General features: G+C 44.3%; 1 protein-coding gene across 2 annotated transcripts; it reads right to left on the reverse strand.

The window, feature by feature from the left end:
* Positions 1 to 3,873: 3,873 nt before the first annotated feature.
* CDK1 (cyclin dependent kinase 1) lies at positions 3,874 to 13,267 on the reverse strand. Of its 2 annotated transcripts, XM_075155420.1 has the most exons (9): positions 13,207 to 13,267; positions 12,152 to 12,278; positions 11,967 to 12,017; positions 10,346 to 10,502; positions 9,123 to 9,246; positions 8,557 to 8,727; positions 7,812 to 7,975; positions 7,540 to 7,681; positions 3,874 to 4,332 (listed from the first exon to the last, which is right to left on the reverse strand). In XM_075155420.1, exons 3-9 carry the CDS (start codon positions 12,001 to 12,003, stop codon positions 4,219 to 4,221), a joined length of 909 nt encoding a protein of 302 aa, XP_075011521.1. In that variant the 5' UTR covers positions 12,004 to 12,017; positions 12,152 to 12,278; positions 13,207 to 13,267; the 3' UTR covers positions 3,874 to 4,218. The 2 variants fall into 2 exon arrangements, with proteins under 2 accessions (XP_075011521.1, XP_075011523.1); XM_075155422.1 differs by lacking the exon at positions 12,152 to 12,278 and having other exon boundaries at positions 13,207 to 13,254.
* Between the last annotated feature and the right edge of the window lie 10,055 nt (positions 13,268 to 23,322).

A 23,322-nucleotide genomic window follows, 5' to 3' on the forward strand; every position in this document is an offset into this window, starting at 1 on the left:
ACTGCTGCTCTAAGATGGCACATGCTAATGCAGAACATTGCAACCTATGGGTGGGAAGTGCTAGATATTAATCTTCTTGGACTTCCCTGCACCTGAAACAGTCTTTTCTCTTTCATGTAACTTCTTGCATCTCCTACCCCAGTAAATCCTGGGCAGAGAATATGATTTGTAACACAGCACACACAGCCAATGTGTTTTAAGAATGAGAGCCTCTGAGAAAATTAGAGAGACACTTTCAAAAGCAAACATGAATCTAGAAGTGGCTGATATATAAAAATATTTAAGACAAGAAAATAAGCAAGGAAGAAGAATACCACAGTTACTATCAGATTGTTAGGGATTGATCAAATAAGAGAGAATCCGAATAAAAGGAAAATGCGTGAAGAGATGAGTTCTGCATGTTTGGTAGTAGCAATTTCAGGAAAAGATATTTGCTGACACTGTTCCATCTCCAGATGCCATAAAGGCGCATAAACAATGATAGGAAAACACCCACAAGAAGATAAGTCACTAGAAAAGAACAGATTGAAAGTGAAACTTTATTTGAAACAGATTAGGTCTACAGCAGAGCATGCCTATCAGCTAACCCTGCTCTACCTGTTCAAGCTAAAAAGAGGATGGATTCATTGAACACTGCAGCATAAAGGCAGTGCTAGAAGTACTGGCCCAGGAAGGACCACCTCTGACCCCGACATCGGCACCAGCACATGAAGAGGCATAGGTTTCTTTTTACACCAGCTTTTACAGTATTTACCCCATTCAAGGATTTAGAAAGTAAAGTTCTTCCTCTTTTCTTGGTTCCCTGTAGAATCTCTACTTTTAAGAGCCACTTATTTTAAAAGCAGCAGATGGTAACACCATATCTTCACTAAAATGAATTATGTCTAAGTAAAATAAAAGCAGCTGAGCTCAGTCTACAAGTATCCAGTAGGTGATTGGCTATTTGGAAAAGAACAAAGCTTGCTAGCACTTGGAAAATTTAAAAAAAAAACCCACACCACACAAAAACACACCAAGAACCTAATTTGATCCTGTGTAAAATCCCATTCTCATATACACCACACTTTTTCATCTGCACTGCTTTTTAATGGGATGGGGGACAAGCAAGTTAAGTAAAACAGTGAGTTAAGTTTAACATTCCCTGCGCTCTAGTAGAAAACATGTTGCTGAGCAGCAGCAATAGCACCAGAGGCAAGACTGATGCAATGTTATGGAACTTTACTTAAAAGCAGTCTTCTCTTGGTTAAAATAAAATAATTCCCCTCCAGTTCTTACAACATTTGGAAGAAAACTACTGCAAACTTGTGGAGCTTTTACAGATGCTCACTATCACTATGAAAGTCTATAAAGGTAACTTTAAATTCAACATAGTTACATTATTTACTAGTAATAGCAGTAAGCGGGCACTTAGTAACTTAACTAAGTAACTTCTAGTACTAGATCTACTGTACATACAGTGGGGGGAAAAAACACTTAATACATTGATTTCCAGCCACTTCAGAAAAGATACAATGCTTTCTATTTTCAGCTAATCGTTCTCCAGCTGCAGCTATGAAACATATGCTGGCTATTGCCTGGTAGGTCCATATTCAACTGTTAGTTTAGTACAATTCAATTGTCTAAACATCTCGAGAAAAATTATGAACCAGTGAAACCCTGACAAGCACTACAATGTCCTCAGCTGAAGGACAGGAGTAATGTGGTACTACAGCAATTCAATTCTCACAATACATAGCCAAAGCACTATCAATAAATAGGGCTGCCAATTATTACCCACAGTGCAAGGCACCTCAAGTTTTCACCAGTATAAAAAGGACTTTCAGATGGCCAAAGCTTGAGCATCACAAACCTTCCACATACTAGGGCTAGACAGCAGGGCATTTACAAAATGTAGGCGATGTATTTTTCCTTAAGGTAAGTTACATGCATCATTGATAACTCTGCACTGTATTTCCAAATGGAGCTATTAAAATGAATTAAAATGAGTCATATCTTTGGGTATGATATTAACCCCCTTATCTGACCTCAAACACTGATGGACAGTGTTGTGTTCCTTTCTCTGACCTGTTTGCTGGGAGTACTATAATAGTTCAGTCAGAGCTACAATGGTAGCTGTGTTACAACACTAGTCATAACAGTGCCTAGGTAAAAAAGAAAGATTGCAGGCTTGTAGTAAATTGTTTAAAATGAAGCTTTCTTCAGAAATTTTAGTACTGAAATCTTTTAGTTAAGATAGGGTAAAGTGTTCACTGTATCACATGAAACCGAGACAGATACCAGTACTTACGTGACAAAAATAGGGCTTTATCAGTATTGCAACAAAAATCTTGAGTTTGCCTAGCTAAGTTTTCTCCTCTGTACAAAGAACTTAAGTAAAAGCCTGTCCACTACAAAGAGACAAACTACATGTTAAGGTCCCCACTATTTGCTTAAACAGATTAACTTCTGATTTTCAGAGCAGTTGCTGGCAGGTTCCCCTCATTTTTCTACACTGATGTAACCAGCTAGCACCAGCAATCCCTTGGCCTGTAAAGCTCATGTCAAGTTACTACACTCGAAAGCAAATAAATTAGGTCCCTAGTTTAATTTGTCTTGAAATTGCATCCCATTACTGATGTTAATAGAAAGGAGTCAGCCATAGCAATCTTCTTCCCCTCCGCCTTCAATTAAGAAGTAACTTTCTGTATAAGCAATTTCAAAGGAATCTCTCCTCCTTGGCTCTCTGCTACTAAATTATTCCAATTAAGCTGACCATATCCAGATACTTCTAGAGATTAAGAACCACTCTGCAGAGAACAATGCTAACACCCCAACTGGTAGTTACATCGAAACATGCTACTGGTTAACAAAAACTAGGTCTAACACTAATACTTTCAGCTACTCAATAGATGCAAATAAGCACTGAGGGACAGGATGTCATCATCTCCACTGCTTTTGTTTCAAAGTCTCACTCCTCAGCAGCTGTAGGACAGGGCTCTTACAAACCTCACCGTTCATGAACGGTTCATTTTGTTCCCTTCACGTGCCTGATTTAGAAACCTAATGCCTTCATTACTCTTCCACACTTTGCTGCAAGCTGTGGCCCCTAACCAGCAAGTAAAAGAGCACCGTGGTGCTTAGATCCAATAAAACTTAAGACAGATGTGCACCCTGTCCCTACTGATGTATCTGAAAGCCAAGAATAGGGGTAGCAATTGGAAATCTAACATACAATCAATTATTAGTATATACCTTTGTGAATTTTGTTTGAACTTTTTACAATACTCTCACTTATAAAGTTAAATGCTGGGGAGCTTTAGAAAGCTCCTGCTTTAATCATGGGAGTCTATAGACACGTAGCATCTCAGTCTATGACTACAATTCCTAGCAGTCATGTTAAGTCAAGATTTAATTGACTATTCCTATACAAAGACAGACTAGTCTTCAGATTCAACCATAATCCAGGGGGCTCTACCTTTAATAAGAATCAGGGGACAACTGTTAAACAGTTACACATTGGTATATAGAGACCATATAAAATTTAAGATATCATACCTTAACTCGTCCAGGAGCTGGAACTATGCCAATTCACAAGTTAACATGCCGATGTCTAGGTAAATTCTTGGGCCTTCAAGATAACAGAAGAGCATACAGAGCAAGGTTTTTCCAAATGCTGATTAGCAAATACCTTCAAAAACTCAAACCCTAAAATGAGTTTGGCCATCTACTTGGCTTTAGTAATCTGCAATTCTTCAGTTCAAAATATCTCATTTACGTGTCCTTCAGCCATGCTCAAGTAAAATTTTAAACTGACATACAGAAACAACTCAAACTTCAGAGGAATTTCCTATTGTAACTTCCTATCATATCAAGAACAGCAATTCAGTAGTTTAGGTTACCCGCTTTTTTTTTTTTTTTTTAGAGAAGTGGTACCTTACCAGCACATTCCAAAGAAAGTCCTTTTGCAGAGCACCCATAGTCTGGAAATAAGTTCAGTCCTTCACTGGATTTAAAGCTTTATTTATAGAAAGTTCACTGCTTTAATGGCAGCAATATTTGCATTGTATTTGAACTCAGCACTAATAGGTTAATATTTACATTTAGATAACACTTAAACCAAAACAAACTAAACACAGCCACAGTTTTAGAGCAGAAAGACAGACATACAAGTTACAGACAGACTTAATAATAAAAGTAATCACAATTATTTCACTCTGGTTGATTTAGTCCAAAGGTCTATTATTTCTTAATCAGATTAGCAGGAAGAGTGGATTTGTCCAAGTCATCAAAATATGGATGGTTCAAGGCCATTTTGCCAGAAATTCTTTTTGCAGGATCATAAATTAACATTTTCTGGAAGAAAAAGGAAACACATTTACTCCCTCACAAAATGGGAACTAAAATAGTGTTAAATACATAGATATTTAACCACAGTAATAATCAAGTAACCATAAAGATAAGTTTTCCCCCTATGTTCCATGATTTCTCAGAGGGAGAGGTCATTTCCACCTACAAGTCAGTAGTAAGTCAGTAGTAACACATAACATCTCAGAAAGTGAAGAAACATTTATCCTCCCATTCAATAACCAAGCCCATGCATGTATCAGGGTACCATATGCACTGAACTAAATCCAGAACCAGGCATCAAGTGGCAATGATTATTAGTCTCAGCTTCTCAACTAAGGGAATTTAATAAGCTTTAGGCTGTTAGAGCCCAAAATGCTTACATGAACAAGTGGTCCTAACGCTTGGTTTGTTAAGCTGACATTGAAGAAACCGATGTCAAATTGCTTCTACTCAGCTTGGTGCAGCAGTTTACAGTTACAGAATCCAAACAGGAAAGCAGTATACAGCCAGGCAGAATGGAAGAAACCCAGAGTTTGAAAACTTGAGTTTCTTTGCAATAAGTTACTTCAACTGAAGATGTCAATAATAAAGTTGATGAGAGCAAATAGAGGGGGATGCCATAGCCACTAAAATAGCCCCCACAACTTTCTAGAACAGGCAAGAGATTTGTTTTGCTAGCAGTTTTAAAAAAAGCATCTACAGTTTATATCATACAGCCAGGGGCCAAAAAGAGGAAAGAAATGAAGCATTTAGCAGTTTTCTACTAGACCTAAAACTAGGAAAGTCCCTGCAAAGTCTTTTTGCTTTTATTTCTCCTTACTAAAGGAAAGTACCTTTCAAATTCAAGTAATCAGGATTCTACCAGCTGCTTCTCCCCCATTCCCACCACAAATTTATCTTCCAGGAGAAAAAAAAAGCTTAACCAGTATTACTCTACCCAGTATTCGGTGTTGACATTTAACTATCTTTAGACTTCGTCCTACAGGGAGTCTTCCAAGTTGATTTAAACCACTGAATTTGCATTTATATTCTCTGAACGCCTGCCAAATGCAACACTATCTCTAGATTTAACCTTGTGTGTCCAATTTTACCTTAAGTGACAGGTTCCCATTAGCTATACCCCAGAACAACAGTATCCTATAGCTAATACTGATATCAAAGATTCTCTTAAAATTGACTCAGACAAAAAAGGGCAAACTTCTCTGAAAAAGGAATGCTGTGACATTGAGACTACAGCACTTCAGCTGATAGATTAAGTGACCATTTCTTCTCTGAGCAGTCTGCAACATAGTTTTTCCTGAAACTTAGTGTCCGATAGACCAAAGCTTTTGATAACAGCCATTAAGTGCTTTGAAACTCTGACCACAGAAGTCATTTAGCTTACGAAGGCCTGAAGTTTACAAACTCATTCAAGCAATTGGTCTTAACACAAAAATATGTAACCACTTTTCAAAGATAGCTATTTTACATACTACTTCCATCTGCAATAGTCTATAGAAGGAGAAATTAACCTCTTCATTGACACATCTGAGCTTGTGCTGTAGAATGAAATACTCAGTTTTGTTGCCTTTAAAGTTATATTACTGCTTCAGGCTTAAAAGTGCCATAGGAAAATTAAATGGATTCCAGATGCCTAAGAATTCAGCCATACACTGTCACCAGGCATTAATAGGAAGCTGAAACCTCAACATTTATTAAAGGCAAAACTATACAAGATTTTACATAATTTAATGCGCTTTGAGATTAGTATTGTGTTAACACCATTTGAGGAACTAGTAATTTTTTTGCTTTTATTAGCAGCAGCCCAAAACATTGGTTTTGCACAATGAAGCTACAACTAAGCTCAGATGAGTACTTAGCAGGCCAGTTATATGACTGTATCAACAACACTCACTTGCCTGTTCAATTGATTTTCATTTGTAAATACAATCAGTAACAATTTTACTTCAAACTGATTTAATAATGATGCTGTCAGTGGACACAGAGGAATTATTCCCAGCTTAAGTCAGTTATCTCTCTAAAACAATACTGCTACAAGGTTCAGAGAACTATCCAAAACAACTATATGTTTAACAAACGTTGTTCAGGTTGTCAGTCTGAGCTGTGGCTCTGTTCTCACAAAGAAAAATTGTTAGAAATCGTGGTCATTTGAGCTTCTTGGGTAACGCCGCTTCAGAGTATTTTGCCATGGCCATACCAATATAGGTAATAAACTACTTTCTTTGTGACTGCTTAAAAACATGAGCTAGCTACATAGGCAATTTCTCTACAAGGTTGCCTTTGTACCAAGATGGTTCTGAAGTTTCAGCTTATCTTAAGACACAGAGCACCCACCCCACACCCCCATATGCAAGTCTGCACTGTATAAATGCAGCTTTAGGATAAGTCACCAAGGTGCATTCTTATAGTTAGGTGCATCTAAGATCACACCCAAGACGTGTGTGATCTAAATTAGTCCACAGTGGCAACACATGAGCTAGAAGAACACTAAATGGAAAAGCCTGATGAAGAGCTTGTCAAATAAAAGCTTAGTGTGGTAGTTCAACTGCATGGTCACAGAACTGAAGTAAACTCATACTAGACACAGAATATACTAATTAAAAGTTAATCCACCACAGCCAAAAAACTTTAACTTAAAATTTAAAAGCAGTTGAGACAGATACTACAGACTGACTTAAACTAAGCCCCTGGTTTCACAGCTAGTCAATAAATTCAGCTGTTCCATCATTGTTCATTCAGTTAAGACCACCATGAAAGCTTAATCAAGATGAGCCCACCAAGATTAATCCACATGCTATCATAAAAGAAAAACGTTCCCAATTGGATCAGCAGTCATACAGCCACATCATAATTAGTGCTGGCACCAGGAAGGTGACAGCTGCAGTTTGTGGGCAGGAGCCTTCAGTTAGACCCATTTGTAAAAGCTCATCCTCACTTTCAAGTTGTACCTGGCTTATTAGTATAAAAAAGCTGAGGCATAATTGCTTAATGAGAAGAAAAGTAGTCTAGTCATCTATTACTTATGAAAGAAGTGAGTGAGTGTCACACAAGATGTCAGTTCTACAAGAACGACAGCCCATACCACTGCTTGTAGTTTGAAGATCTCCATATCTCCATTCTAGCCAAGATTGATTAGTATAGCTGTATGTATTCTAGAGTATTTGAAACAACCTGTTCAGTTTCTTAATCAGCAGCTTAAGAAAGATTACTTACAGAGAGCAGATCGAGCCCATCTTCATCTAAGTTTTTGACATGTGTTCCCAGGCTGCCAGGTTTCCATTTTGGGAATGTGTTTTTGTAGTCTTGCAGGGATTCCACTTCAGGCCACACCTCATTGTTGGGGGTACCTAAAGCTCTATACAAGCATAAGCAAAAGACTGAGCAGTTTAGTCTGAAGTCTGTATGCACTACTATGATTTTAGGAAGTGCACAGCACTGTTGTGCAATGCTGCGCAAGTAGCAAGGAAAGGTTCAGCCTGACATACCTGAAGATTCTGAAGAGCTGGTCAATCTCCGAGTCCCCATGGAAAAGCGGCTTTTTAGTTGCCAGCTCAGCAAATATGGTACCTATGCTCCATATATCTACAGGAGTAGAGTAACGAGCAGATCCTAGCAACACTTCTGGAGACCTGTACCACAGTGTCACTACCTATTGAAAAAGGAAATTTTTTTTATAAGTTTATAGAATCAGGTCCTCTAATTGACTGAAAGCATAATGCCTCATTCATTATTAAGCAGTATTTACAGTTTTTTGGTTAAAATAATAGCCAGTGTTAAAAGTTTTAGTGAAAATACTAGTTTCAAACTTCATTTACAGATAAGCTTAACAAACTCCATTGCAGTAGTTTCTACTGCAAGCAAAGCAGTTGCCTACACTACTTCCCAAAGAGCAGGAAGCCTTTGGCACCTAGCCACTAAAACCCTTAAACTCGAGTACTTTGTGAAGCAAAAATGCCCTTATGAGACAGTGAGCAACAAGTTCTGGCCCATCTGATTCACTGTCAAGGTAATAGTGGGATTCATAAGGTGTTTTGGAACCTTAGAGTAAAACCACAGCTAGGGAGGTAGAAAGCCATTGAATAAACCAAAACCGAAATATAGCTTTTTGATACTGTTAGTTTATGACTTCAAAAGCTCTGTGATTCTTTTTTAGCTGTTTCATATTCAGTTGTTAACAGGAAGCTAGTAAGCATTGTCCAAATCGCCAAGAGGATGTTCCAACTCACTCACTTCATGAGTGTATACCCGCACTGGAATTCCAAAGGCTCGAGCCAATCCAAAGTCCGCCAGTTTAATCACTCCCTTGTCATCTATTAAGAGATTCTGAGGTTTTAAGTCTCTGTGCAGAACTCTTCTTGAATGGCAGAAGACAATACCTTGCAAGATTTGATACAAGTAACTCTGTAGAACAGATGAGGTGGGAGGAAAAAAAAAGGAGTAACCTTTAGTACAAGTTAGTGTTCTGCAACATAAAGCTGTTCCCTTACATTAGCTCTCCCCGTAGTAGTAGGAAATGCATATCCAAAGCACTGCAGATACTGAGTTAATATCAAAGCCGCACAAATTAATTCTTTACTTAAGCTTGGTTTAAGGCAGTTTAATTTCAGTAATTAAAAGAATTTGAAGTGGCATTTGAGAGCAAGGCTCACATTCATCTTATTATCCACAGCTGCTTCTTTAACCTTTCATTTCTCCTCAAGGAGTTAATTATGCTGAAAATAAGAGCTGCTTATAGCTTTGTAGGTCATCTTCTTTAGATAAATTTCTCCCTTATGTTAAGAAATTGTCCTCATTACCTTAACACGTGAACGATCCAAATATTGGCCAGATGGAATAGTATCCAAGTATTTCTTGAGATCCATGGAAAGGAATTCAAAGACGAGGTACAGTCTTGAATCCTGCATAAGAACATCCTGAAGACTAAAAATTGAGTATACAATCAACTCCATTGCAAAATGCGTGGACTCACGGTTACATTTCCCCTCTCAACAGGGTTACAAGCTGAATTTCCAGGTTCCTGTTATGAAAGCCTTAAAAAGCTTTCAGTCTTCAAAGATTAACAGACTTAGTGAGTTACACTGTCATCTGGAAAACCAACTGTATTTGAAATAGCATCAGACTGAGATAAACACCTTATATGCTTCCTCTTAAACTTATGTTCCCTCATGCCTAGTATCAGACACAGGAAGTCTGAGGAAAAAATATTGTTGCCTTTAAAAAAAAAAGACTGTGTATGCCTAGCTTCCGTTTGAAGCTGGCTTATTACAGCAGAGCCTGAATTACTAGGAGGGTTTAAGGGAATATTATAATAGGAACCTAGTAGACACAGCAGGATTTGCACAGGTTTCTAAGTATCTCCTTCATCCTTGATAGATTATAAGGGTTCCTAAACCCAGGCATTGAGACACTACATGGCTGGAACTTGGCCAGTTTTAAGGCACATTAGAGAGAAAGTATTTTGCTGCATCAAAGAGCAAGTAAATGTTTTGTGGGGAAGACAATAGCTGCAATCAATTCTGCATGTCAAGTAGTCACTGATGGAAGTTTCACTCATAGCTCAGATATGCCACCTAGGACAGCATCGTAACGCAACACGTAAATCTCTGCTACAAAACAGCAAGGAAGTGACTGATGACAGAGGCTCACATAAGAACATCAAGAGTCAAATGGTCTATCCCAAGGTGGCAAATAAAGTTCTGAGACTGACTAAGCTTCAACCAGTTTTCATGAGGTATGCTGTCTCCATTCTGACAATAACCACTCTGAAGATGATTTCCATAAATTACAAAAATCAACAAAAAATTGTTACATTCCCAGAATGGGAAGAGGCAGCATGAGGAAGTCTTAATTAGAAAACTGGCATAAACACAGGATTTGGGACTACAGCCATTTGCTGCAAAGCAGACACTGTATTAAGCAGAGGAGCTCTCACTTCACTAGAATGGTGGAAAAATAATTTCTTATCTGAAGGGACCTAGTGCCCTTCAAAGAGTGTAGCTAAATACCAGTATATGCATACCAGACTATATTGGGATGATGCAGCTCTTTTAATAAAGAAATTTCTCGGATAGCAGTACTTGGAACACCTTCCTCCTCACTTTCTAGACGTATTTTCTTCATTGCAACCACTTGGCCTGTGGTTTTGTGCCGACCTTTATACACAACACCATAGGTACCTGAACAAAAAGACAGTGAAACGCATATAGGAAATACCAGCTTCAGGTACAGATAAGTCATTGCAAATAAGAATTGCTAACATAGGCAAGAGACCTTGCAATTAAGTATTTTTCGTTTAAGTATTTGGTTTGATTAAGAACTACTACTTAGTTTTGGCAGTTTAGCTGTGCAATAGTTTTGTTTGTTTAAAGCATGCCACCCATAAACAGTATCATTTATTAGGACAGGGTACTTAGTAGCCTAAGTGTGAAACTGGAATATTTAGAAGGTGAAGTTGTAAAATCAGATACTATTTGAGTTTCAGTTTGATTAACTTTCAGGCAAGATCACTATACTTCTCCATCCCCAAAGGGTTACGATTTTGCCATTGATACATCACATTAAAAGGTTAAAGGTTTAGCTGCGAAAAAAGTAGCGCTCCCTCTGCAATCAGAGATCTATCCTTCTATTGGTCAGACCTATAGAAATACCTCTAGCACAATCCTCAGTGCAGGAGAGAGGGTAGTGCTGTGGGTCTCAGCAGAAGCTAAAATTGGAACCAGTAGTAAATTTCAAATCAATAATCTATTTTAATCATCAATGTTCACAGAAGTAGAACGCTCAACAAACCAAGACAGTTTAAGTATTCTTTTTTCACCCTTCTTGAAGCATTAATCCCTCAGATTAAGCTCAAACAAACTAGTTCCTTTCAGGAAGGAAGGTTCATGCACAAGGCTTCACTTACGAAGCTTTGTTGTAAGATCCAAGCCCATATCTTTTGCAATTGCCTTAGAGAGCGCCTTCTCAGAGTAACATACTGCAAATTCTCAAGTCTACGTAAGGCTAACACATTAAAACTGACTTCTACCTTTAACACAGGCTGGATTTCCAGTGAAAGGGAGGTTGTGACTAACATCTGCATTGAAGCAATCTTCTTAGTGCCTTATAGTAAATTAATTGTTAAAATTCACTTCTCCAGAGATTTACAATCTGCTTTTTCCCTTGACAAGTGTAGTGACCAGATATAATCCAAGCAGAACAATCCACAAACCACTACTCCCTACCAGCAGCTCTGAGCAAAATAAGTGTTCCATGCAACACAACTTCAGGAGCAACTGGTACCCAAGTTCATATACAAAGGAATGGAGGAGCTTCCTAAATTGAAAAGCTGGCTTCAGGCCTCAGAACATTTTTTTTTCCCCCCTCTTGGAGGAAAATTACACCATTAGACCATTAGCCATCAATATGAAGGCAGATGCTTCTCAACACTCATCAGTTGTTTCAAATAGACCATGTCATCTTCAAAAGAAGGGCAGTCTGAAAGCTTTTACATATAGAGATAGTTACCACAGTTAACCACAGGCTTATTTTGCCAGATAGTTGAATCTCAGTAGTTCCTCTAACAGCCAGAAGCCATGGTGCTCCTATGACACTTGATAACTCAACTTGTGGAGCATTACAAGCTCATGGTTCTCCATACTTACCTTCCCCAATCTTCTCTATTTTTGTGTAATCATCCATTGCTATGGTTATCCCTGAAATGAACAGGAAAAAAACCATGAGGGTGAACAGTTGCTGCCCTGAACACAACCAAGCCACTGAAATTATGACAGGTCTTTGGAAACTTAGTTTTGTCTTACATAATTAGGATATAACGTGGAACACTTACCATTCTCCTCAACAAAAACACACGTTTTTATTCAGGGTTCCAACTAGAAAAACTACATCCCAAAGTATGATTAGGCATCAACTCAAAGGAGAAAGATGCTTTTTTTGAAGAAAGCTCCTCCAAGCAACTGAAAAAACACATCCTACTCATTAGTTTTATGTAGTGGCTCATTAGCAAGAGCCCTACTATCTAAAATCACAAGGTTTGATGTTAGCAACGTAAGGGAACACCAGCCGCATATCATTTCGTAAGTACACAGCACAGTCTTCAGAGCTACGGGCTAAACTACGTTAAGGGGCACAAGATACTAGGAGGCGTTAGCACCCGGTGGGACCGGCAGTTCACACCTTCCGTGCTGCTCTCCACCCCCTTCATTGAGCGCAGCTGAACTTCAATACCAGGTTCGGAAGCGTTACGAGGTAACGAGCGAATTTGTAGTTACCTACAGCTCCCGAGGAGGTTTCCGCGTTCAGGCAGTCACTAAGCAAGCGAGGGAGGGCAGCGAGCGCTCGCCCCAGTCCGCTAAAGGCACAACCGAGGCCAGGAGCACGTTTCCTTCTCGGTCCAACCCTTGCCCCGCTGTCACAGGTCGCATCACCTCGAAACCGCCCCCGGGACAGAGCCCAGCGAAGCGAGAAGCCCCGAGGACCCGCTCGAGGAGCTGGCGCCCTGGCCACCTCCCTCCCCAGGTCTCAGGGGGGTGTTCCCCCGGTCGGGCAGCGACAGGGGGCCGCGGCGTGCCCCAGCACGCTGCCCCGCTGGGGAGCGGGCCCCCTTCCGCCGCCCAGCCGGCGGAGCAAGGTCTAAGCGCGGAAAAGGCGGAGAAACGGCCGACCCCGCGCCGGCCCGGCAGCCGCTCGCCCCGCTGCCAGGCCGGGAGCGGCGGGCTCAGCCCGCGACCCGGCGCGAGAGGAGGAGAAGATCAACCTCCCCCCGCAGCCGCTACGCGCCCGCACGCACCAACGGCCGCGCAAAAGCAGCTCCCCAACCCCTCTACGGGGCTGAAGGCCCCGCGCCCCCCGCCAGCGCTCTCGCCGGCCCCCGCTGCCCCTCACCTGAGGAGCCGCCGCCGAGCCCGCTCCCCGCCGCAAGGACGTCCCCGGGCTCGCTCAGGGGCGGGCACGGCGCGTTCGAACTAGCCGCGCGCCGCCGCGCTCCGCCAATGGCGCCGCGCTGAGATGATTCAAAGCGGCCAATCAGTGCGCGACGCCCCGGCGGCGCCAAAGCGAGGCCGAAAGGCGGCTTCTGCCTCCGCGGTAGAAGCGGCGCGGCCGGGCGCGGCAAGCTGAGGATATGCTGGGCGTCCGCTTGGTTCGCGGCCGGTGCGGGGGAGGTATGACTTGTGGCGCGGGCGGGTGGTTCCCTATAGTCTAAAGCCTTTTTGCCCAGATGGTGAGGTACGAGGGCACTGGTGCAATGGGTTGTGCTGGGACGGCGCTAAGGGGTAAACTGGTCACTGCTCAAAAGCTGTTTGCATGGTATAGGGAACAGAATCATATTTGGATCAAGATAGGCTTGTGGTTGCAGCTGCTCCTTTTAATCAAGCAAGTCTTTTAGATTTAGACGCTGCAGCCGGCCAAAGCATAAATTCATTATTTCTGGCTGCACAGGGCCGATCTGCGAAGTACTGCTGTGACTTTTGAAGCTGGTTTTAAAGTAGACGCATTAATACAAGGTCCCCAGAAGCCGGGACATATGTCTGTAGGCAAATTAAAGTTCTCTATCACTGCTCCCAGATTAAGAACAATTAGTCCCCGTGCTGTCACGGCTTCTGAAGGAAGTATCAGGGGCGTAACTAGAGAGGCACCTGCAGGCTTTGCTCAAGGAGTGCTCTGGCAGTTGCAACCTCGCTCCATCTGTTCCCGGGGAAGTAGTAACGCAATACACTTATATAAAAAAGAAGCCTGGGAAAATACTATTCCAAACATTGCAAAATTGTGTTACTTAAAAACTTCTAAATGCTAAATAGATTTGCAAAGCAAATGCGTTTTATAGGTCTTTCCCCTACAGGATAGTTTCACTGTGGATTCTGTGATGCTGCTGACCCACTCTGGCACCCATTTCTCATCGGCACCGACAGTCCTGGGCCACCACGCTCCTGGAGAAACCTACACTCCCTGCAGGAGCGAGGTACAAGCACCGCTCCACATTGCTGAAGTAACTGCATTTTTTAATTTCTTCATCGCACTGGTTTACAACATCCTTGAAGGACAGCATTGCTGCTTCTCTTAAATGTAAGCAGGGCAGGCAGCTGTATACAAGAACGTACAGCTTCTCCCCTAAAAGCATTTCTTCGGGAGGGTGATTCCAGCAGGCAGGACTGTTTATGGTGCACTTCCTTCTTCTCTTCCCCAGCCCATGGCAAAGGCAAGAGGCAGCTCGTCCAGCTCCTCCCCCCCAACACACACACGTTTCAGGGGTAAAAATCCTTTCCCCTCCCTCCCGGGGAATTTTTGCAGCATACGGTGCGCATGCTTGCAGGTTTCTGTTTACCTTGGATCGTGTATTCCCAGCACTTGCCGGAGATTTACCTGCCTGGAACAAGACTTTGCATCTCTGGGAAATCCCAGATGGAAGTACGGCCTCGCAACTTGTGGAATTCGTAGGAAAAGGGTCCGACGTGCTCTGCCCTGCACAGCCACAGAGGAACTCCTCCCTGTGTGCGTACCAAGTCCACCGCAGCCAGGGCGGCCCAGGCTCAGTGGTGCCCGAGGACCGGCGGCACAGCGCCGGCAGAGTGTGTGCGACATGTCCCGCGGGCCTGACCCTGCGCCCGCTGGGCACGCTCGCCAGCTTCGGGGGGATTGCTTCCTATAGCCCGCACAGGGCTGGAGCTACTGCTGCTGGCTCTGCTGGACTAATCCTGGACAGGGACCTTAGGAAGGTGGCCAAAGTCCACCTTCTCCTTCAGATAAAAAGAAAACATGTCTGGGAAATCCCAGACATATGGCAACCTTAGTTAACTGGGGGGGGGGAGGTAGGAGTATCATGAACGTTAAATTAATAAATCAATAAAATATTAAAAATTAATATAAATTAACTATAAATTAATATAAATTACATTAAAATACATACAGATTGTATTTATATATAAAATATATTGTGTCTGAAAGTACTGAATCCACTGATCTGAATTTTCTTGAAAGTGACATTTTCTTTTTTTCTGGTTTTAGCCAGCTTTAGTTTAAATATACACAAATATTTCTCAGTTGTGCTCACACAGTCATTTCTGTTGGACACTGACCGTTCGTTCTCAGAGTGCTCACTGAATTTTCAAATTCTTTGAGAATACGTCTTTTTCCATCTATCCCATTGCCTGATGAGTTTTGAGTGGGGAAGAGCGGGAGGCACCGGAAGGAAAGCTGGTGGAAGGGGAGCAGCTCGCTCTTACACAGGAGCCCGGCAGCCTTACTTCTGTTTCACACGGGAGGAGACGGCTCCACCAGCCAGCGGCACGCAACGCTGTGATCTGCGCGAGGCGGTGGTCCCCTCGGCTGGTGCCTGAGATGATAAGCTTAGTCTTTTCTGATACCTTTAGCAAAAACCCAGGAGGTGGATGGCTTTGAGATCCGTCTGATTGCTGCTGCACTCGAAACCCGGCATAACTGCCCCTGCCTTCACGTTCGCTCTTGTGACTCTGCCTCTGCGCAAATTGTGCTGGCTTAATCACAGGTAAGCAGCTCAGGGAACTCATTTTGCTGCGGTCTCCATGTTTTGTGGACTAGCAGCTGTGCACCAACACCTTACAGGAACGGAGAACACCGTTGTGTGCAGTGGTTTCCTTCGAGAACAGCGGAGGTTGCTTCACCCTCAGTGCGTGCTAAGAGTGCTCGGTGGCCGTGACGGTGGGTATTGACCAAGCGCAGGTTACACCAGTTTCAGCTTGTCCCTGCCACTGCACAGCACGGTTGTGCGCGGCATAACCCCGCGTCCACCGACAGCGGTGCCACGGGCTCCACGCTCGCTTTCTCTGTCCCCCTCTCTATAACTGTAAGCTCTAGCTAGCTTGCTTATAAGGCAGAGTACATTAAGTATAGACCTGTCATGGCATTAATTCGCCAAACATCAGTCTGACAGTTCCGCTTACCTAGCGTTTTCCTCTCCCTCGCTGTTGTCTGCATATCCTTAGGATATAAATCCTGCCTCCTTTCTGACTGGATAGTGCTTATCTCGGGTTGGTCATTGCTTCAGACACGGCAGTAGCTGCTGGTACTGCTTGAGACGAGTAATACGGCTACATTTGTATTGACTTTTGTGTTTGAAGGGATTTACTGTTCTGCTTGAAGGAATAGCAGCAGTGAGCCTGCTGACAACTGAGGCGCAGATGGACAGAGATGGACAGATGTGGGAATCCCTAGGACTGCTGCTCCCCTTTACAGCAAAACATGGATCCAAGTGCAAAACCAAGGGAAAACTCAAAGGCAGACAGCAAAGGAATCTAGGTCTACCTGGACAGTATGACGTTATTACTGTTTTATTTATATAAATGGGCAAAGGGCACATATATCAAAACCTCTTTGGCATCCAAAACTTCCACTTGCTTGAACGGCAATGCAAGGCATATAGGATCAGGCCTACAATGCCAAGCTCAGATTATAGTGTTACAGTAGTATTTGTGGCTAAGAACCCAGTGTAATACTCTGAACAACTCCTCCCATGCTGAGTAGAGGGCAGCTGCAAGAGTCAATATCGTCTTGTCCTTCGTACGTTAATCATATTCTCCTCAGCAATAACATCACTGTAAGGAAGAGAGAAAGTGTATTCTGTCTTTTACATAATGATGTGATTAAAAAAGGTCAACTGGTTTGTGAATACCAATGAGGGTATCTAAAATAGGTTGTGTTCACTGTACTCAGAAGCAGATAAATACAAACATTGTTTGGCTTCTTTTAACATTTATTAAAAACAAAAGATCATTTTGTTAGTATGACAATGCAAAAGTACAGTAGGAGAGATTTAGTAGCATTTAGGAAAGCAAGATAGTATTATAGGGATGATATCCCTTTAATGCACAGCTCAGATGATGCATTTAACCTGTTAAATGCCTCTTGTTGTGCAGGACAGTTCCCACTGTTAAGAAACCTGGAGAACTCCTCTGCTGCTCTTATCCTGTGGTACCATTTTGACGGGATGCCAGAAAGCAAAAAGCCCCTGAGAACTGTTTGAAAATAAAGCAAAAGGGTGGAAGCTGCTAAAAAAAGAGGATTAAATTGTCACTGTCTCCTGAAAGAATGAATATAAATATTTAAAATGCATTTAAAGTACTTGAATTTAAGTTCAAATTGTTTTTAAGTACCATTTTTTGTAGCATAGCATGTAGCATGCACTAAATCACTTTACCTAAAAAACCCAAACATTGATATGACTACAATAATGAAAAAATCATAAACCATCCCTTCATTTCAAATAATGAAATCGTAGATAGAAAGAAATGTCAGTGTGGTGGATATTCATGGGCTTGTATCTTCCTGCAGGAAACCTTGGCTGAATCTGAAATCAGGGAAAGTTTTACCATGAACTTTGCAGCAGCACAGGAAGAGGAGCGAGCGGAGAGCGCGGTGCGCGGGGAGCTTGCTGGAGGGAGCAGAGGGATGCGCAGAGTCCCCGGCGAGCACATTGGGGTCAGCCTCCAGAGGCTGAAACCCATGCGATCCCTGGATGTAAAGTCTGAAACCTTGCCTCAGCTCTGGCTTTGCCGAACTCCTGTCCCGCAGTAGGGAATGCTTCGCTGTCACTGGAGTTCTTCCTGTATTGTGGGACACGCAGCTGGTTGCATACAAACCTCTGGAGAAACACCTACAAACACCCAACCTGCATTTTGTTGTAATAATTGTAATCAAATGAGAAAGGTGAACAGGGCATGTGTACCAAGTCGGGGGGGGGGGGGGGGAAGCGCCTTTTGTTTCTCTAGAGCATCTGGGCAAAAATCCAGGCTCCACCTAAGTCATTGGCAAAACTCCCATTAACTTCAGTTGGGCAAAGCTTTCACTCCTGACCCCTCTAAAACCAACCTTAGGAAAAGGTGGCTGCTTCCTGATTTTAGTTTTTGCATTTCATGTGGCTTACAAGCCAAGAAGAAAAATGGCAGGACCCAATAAACTGCTTTTTAATTGCTGTTTGGGTGTATGGGAAGAGGAGAGGTGCATTCAGAGTTACACTTGGAGTTCAGCGCTCAGCCCTGATGCAGGTGAGCGGTGCCCCACAGCTGGAGGAGACTGGTTTTGAGGTAAATGTGGAGGACTGGTTAGCAGAGCCCTCCAACTGAACAAGGCAATCTCAAGCCCCATTCCCTTAGGCTTTGTCCAGATTTAAGGCCCTGTCAGTATAGCCGTAGCAATATGTCTATCCGCAACCTTTCTCAGGTGGAGACAATTACACTAACTAAAAATCTGTTTGCAGGTGTAGCTGCTTCATTTCAACAAATAATACTCTTTTTCCAATTATCTCAGGTTTTCTCTGCTCTCCTTATCTGCTTATCCTTTATCATCTTACAACCGCCTGCTGCTGTGCTCTATCAGATCAAATGCACTGCAATAGCACATTTAAATTCCAAACCTCCATCAGGGAAGCCTGACCTGAAACCTCTCCTGAAGTAGGGGAAGTTAACTTTTTCTTCCCTCCGGGTGTCATTCCAGCTGCCAAAAAAGAAGGTATACTCTTCCAGGTGAGCATGTAGATGAGACAAGTGAGGTATGTAAGCCCATGGAAATGGTCTCTGGATTTACATGTACACATCACACTTGAATTTGTTTAAAAATTCCTCCTTCTGTCAATTGTGAGAGTGGAATTACAAAACACTTTTCACTTCAAGTAAAAATGATTTTTTTTCCTTAAGGTGTTATTTTCTTTTACAATCTGCAAATTCCATTTAAGTCTTTATAACTTTCCCAAAGAGTGATGGAAGCTGGTATGTTGTGACGGCGTGGTATGTGAGTTGTATAAAAATAGCCTGTGGCCCAGCCACAGAGCTGCTAATTGCCACTGCCAGCGATAGTACCGCTCATCGGTAAACGTGGCCAGCCTTGCTTCGCGCTCTCTTTTAGCCAACGTGGAGGTTGTGATCCTTTTTTTCCCATCTCCTCCAGCTCCCGGTTCCCTGAGTGGGCTGAGGAAATGAGTCACATCCAAAATAAGAGGGATAAAGACATTCTGGGGAATTAACTTCTCCATATGGGACACAGCCGAGGTCTTTGGTTAAATATTTTTATTTGACTCTATACACAAAGAAAAAAGTATACACTTTATAGAGAGACTGGCAAGCAATTAGTTACACAGTATCACAAATGTGTATAAACACCTATAGTCAGTTTATACAGCTGGGTATTCACTTTGAAAATTGCACTAAGGCCCACGGAAGTAAAAAGTAACTGGATTAAGCTGTTATCAGCAATATTTCTAGGTAAATTAGTGCTTAATAGCATTTGTTGTGTTTAACCGCTGCTAATTGGTAAATCAAGTTCTAATGGAAACAGGAAAATAGGTTGGTGCACCAGAACAGGCTTTTGAGTGGGGAGGAAAAGTAAGATGATGGGATAAAGACATTTAAGTCAAAATGAAAATAATGTTAATTGCTTTTACAATACTTTCACAATTTCAAGTCCTGTGATAAAACACACTTTAATAAGATCGATTAAAATATTTTATTAGACATTTGAAGACTGTAAAAACTAAGAAAAAGTACAAGCAGAACTACTGGTTTGATCAACGCAGCAGCTCACGTGTGAGCTTTGCACAGCCGTGAGGTTTGCACAGCCTTCAGCTTTGACGGGGGGGGAACCCCCGGCTGACTCACCCGGGCTCAAGCGCGTTGTGAGTGAGTACCAGCTAATCGTTATCCACAGGAGCAGCTCCTGGTTGCGCTCGGTGTGTGAGGTGTTCTCCTGTTGCTTTTCACATGTGAGCGACTTTGAATTTGCATTATAATAACTATACTACACCTGTAGTACTCATTATGGAAAACCAACGGCTACCCTTTAACTGTGGTAAGGAATTCACTAGTGCCAGGCTAGAGGATTTAGCTGGCTTCTTGATTTTGTGTAACAAACTTCAGCTGGGCTCCCCAAACCGCATCCTCCTGAGCTATCTGCAGGCAGAAAGGAGCAGCGACCACCCGTCCTGCCCTCGGGGCTAGCGCTGGCAGCCGGAGGCCGCTCTCCAGGTGAGCCGCGGTGCAGCTGCGGGCGGCCCGGCCCCGGCTGGGGGGTTCCGGCGGGGCGCAGGTGCTCCCCGGACCTTCAAAGTCCTCCGGTAGCAGCCGCCCTCCTAGTTTTCCCGCGGGGGAGGCCTCGGGGCGCTCCCCCCGCCGCAAGCCACCTCGCTGCGGACGCTCCTGAGGGCGGGCAGCGCCCGGCCGCCCCCGCCGTCGGGGGCCGCAGCCGCCAGGCCGCGCCCCGCTGCCCAGCGACGGGGCGGGACGGCGGCGGCCCCCGGAGCGGGCGGCCGGCAGCCGAGCGCGCCCGCCCCTCCCTCCCTTCCTCCCTGCCTGCCTGTCGCGGGAGGAGAGGCACCGGCGGGGCCCGGCTCCACCTGAGGGGGCGGCGGCGGCGAGGGGCAGGCCCGCCCGCTGGTGGGGGTGAGCCCGGGACAGCTCTGCCCCCGCGCTGGGCGAGGTGAGGAGAGGTGCCTGGGAGCGCTGCAACATGGCCTCCTCCTCCTCCCGTCCCGCGGGATGGGGCGGCAGAGACCAGGTGAGCGCGCAGTCCTCGGTCCCGCACCGCTGCCGTCGGGCGGGGTGAGGGCTGGGGCGCCGGTGCCGGCGGCTCCTTCTGCTTTTCCCTCCCTGCCCCTCCTCGCCGCTCCCGGGCAGAGCGGGGCCGCCGGGCTGCGAACGCCGACGGCGGCTCCGGGCGGCGGGGCGCGCGGGGGGCGGCTCGCGCTGCCGCGGCCGTTAACGGTCGCCGCCTGTCAGCGCCGGCCCCGGGGCAGCCCGCCGGGAGGGGAGCGGCGCGGCCGGCTGCGCCCCCGCGCCGCCCAGGTGTGAGGGCTGGAAGCGGGCGCGGCGAGCCGCCTCTCCCCGCCGCGAACGGGAGCCCCGGCCGGGCCGGGCCTCCCCCACTGCCTGGCTCTGGGCCGGCGGCCGCCCGGCCCGGGCGGGAGGGTCGCGCTGCGTCTGCTGGGGTAAAAGATGACAAAAACGTCTTTTAACACAACGGCGTGACCACACGTTAACGCTTACGCTGTTAGGAATAAGGAGCTTCAACGCGCTGGTAACGAGTTAGTGTATGGCATGTGCTTTGCTTGTCTGGCTTGCTTGTTTTTCACACCTCGGTCATGAAACAGCGACGTGCTTGTGGGCTGGAGGCTGAAAACCCCCCGGGTAAGGGCTGGAGTTGCCTCCATCCTCGCCCGGCCGCTGATCCAGGCCTGCGGGTGGCTGCTGGGGAAGGTGGTGGCTGGCTTACACCGTGTTGCTCGGTGAGCATCGAAGGGGCATCCGCGGCAGGCCGGCCGGCTTCAGCGCCGCTTTCGCCAGCAGCAGGGCAGGTAAAGAGAAGGTGCTGTGGGGGTCCCCGCCACAACACGCAGGTAACAGCACAGGCAGCCACGGGAGTTGGTTTTTCTCGCCAGTCCTCCCTCCTCCACGGTGGTTACACCTAGGCCACAGGGTCAGGTGAAGGACCTTTGCTACCACGTTGTGTGTCCCTTAGGTATTTGATGTGATCACTTTCTGTTTATTGCTCTAACAAATGCTGCCTTGTATCACGAGTGAGTGGACTTCTCCAACATTGTTCCAGCTGAACACAAATGGCATAATAAATTTTAACTGCAAAGACTTGTGTTCTTAGGGCAGAAAAGAGCACATTTTGGCCTATTACACTATGTCTGACTAGCAAAATGACACTTCTCCCAGTAGAAGTAAGTTTTAAGCGATTGGGAAAGTATGATAAATGGGAATTACTTTTTTTTTTTGCTTTTTTGGGCTATATGCCCAGAACTCCTGAAACTAAAACTGAAAACTGTAAGATTAAAGCTATAATTAATCAAGGGTGAATTAGCTTTATCCTTTGTTCCTTTTTTTTTTGGGGGGGGGGGGGGGAGTGAAGGGAGTGAAGCTGGTATCTTTTGAATCATTAAACCTCCCTGCTTTTAACACCACTTTTTCTACTACTTGAAACTCTGAACTGGACAGAGAAGATGGGATATTATCTCTTTCGTTGTAGAGTGCTATGGTTTCTCACGTTTCTCCCTCAAATTCGTCCAGTGTTCATGCTTTAAAATGGAATGTAAATTAACGCCTCAAGAGGACTGATCAACTAGAAGTAAAGCACTGCTCTGGCAGTCAGGTCCTCTAAGTTCTGGCTCAGCAAGCTGCTGTTTCCCCTGCCCATCGCTACTTCGTTTTGTGAGACCTGTGTTTGAAGGAGGGCTCCTAGGATGTGAAGACAGCACTTCTTTCTGTGGCGTTGGTACTCCAGGCATTTTTGCTTCCTCCCTTTCAACAACTGGCTCGAGGATAAATGGGGAAAATGTGGCCTCTTGTGTGTTCGCAAAGTGGGCAGCTTCCAAACTTATTGTGAAAGGTTTGTAACCTAGGCTATGTTGAAAGTGTTGAAGCACTGAGTCCTTAAAGAAGGTAACTGTTCTCAGTCTCCAAACTGCCAGTGTTGCATCTTGGCCTTGGAGTAGTCTCAGAATTGTTGGGGAGTCTCAGCTTTTTCCTCTGGACTCTGATCTTTTCAGACCATCAAAGGGCAGCAGATTTCCCATTGGTTTGAGAAGACTGCTGGGTCAGGCTCTAAACTTTTAGGGTGTCTTTTTGTGTGGCGAGATTGGTTTTTTTCCCCCCAAAGGGGCGGGGGGGGGGGGGAAGATGTGGGTGTGTAAGATGCTCAGATCTTGAGACACTTCTAATGCCCAGTGTTAGAAATGGGGGCATGCTTTGAAACAGTCGGTGGTTTTAGTGAGTTCCTTAAAAGAATCTTTTCTGCCGTTGTAAATCTCACTCTGATGTCCTAGATGCTTTCCGTGGGAATTTGCTAATGCTCACTGCTTGACTTCTGTTACAAGATGATGCCATACTATCATGTGCTATTGCTCTGTTGATACTTGCCAGAGGATAAGGTTGGGGATTTTTGTTACTGAAAAAATTATCGCCTGTCCTATCTTTTCCGGATACTAATTTATTGGCCATATGCTTTTTTTTTTTTAAGATAATGAGGTATATCTGTTAT

This window comes from Calonectris borealis, chromosome 7 (assembly GCF_964195595.1).
Source record: "Calonectris borealis chromosome 7, bCalBor7.hap1.2, whole genome shotgun sequence".
In the NCBI taxonomy this organism is placed as follows: Eukaryota; Metazoa; Chordata; class Aves; order Procellariiformes; family Procellariidae; genus Calonectris; species Calonectris borealis.

What these genes read in the sequence shown, in the direction of transcription:
- CDK1 (XM_075155420.1), bottom strand. Translation starts at nt 12,003, where the DNA reads ATGGATGATTACACAAAAATAGAGAAGATTGGGGAAG. An exon ending in CATCATCCCAATATAGTCTG is followed by an intron (nt 9,247 to 10,345) that starts GTATGCATATAC and finishes CTCAATTTTTAG; the next exon opens with TCTTCAGGATGTTCTTATGC. An exon ending in TGGATCGTTCACGTGTTAAG is followed by an intron (nt 8,728 to 9,122) that starts GTAATGAGGACA and finishes TCTGTTCTACAG; the next exon opens with AGTTACTTGTATCAAATCTT.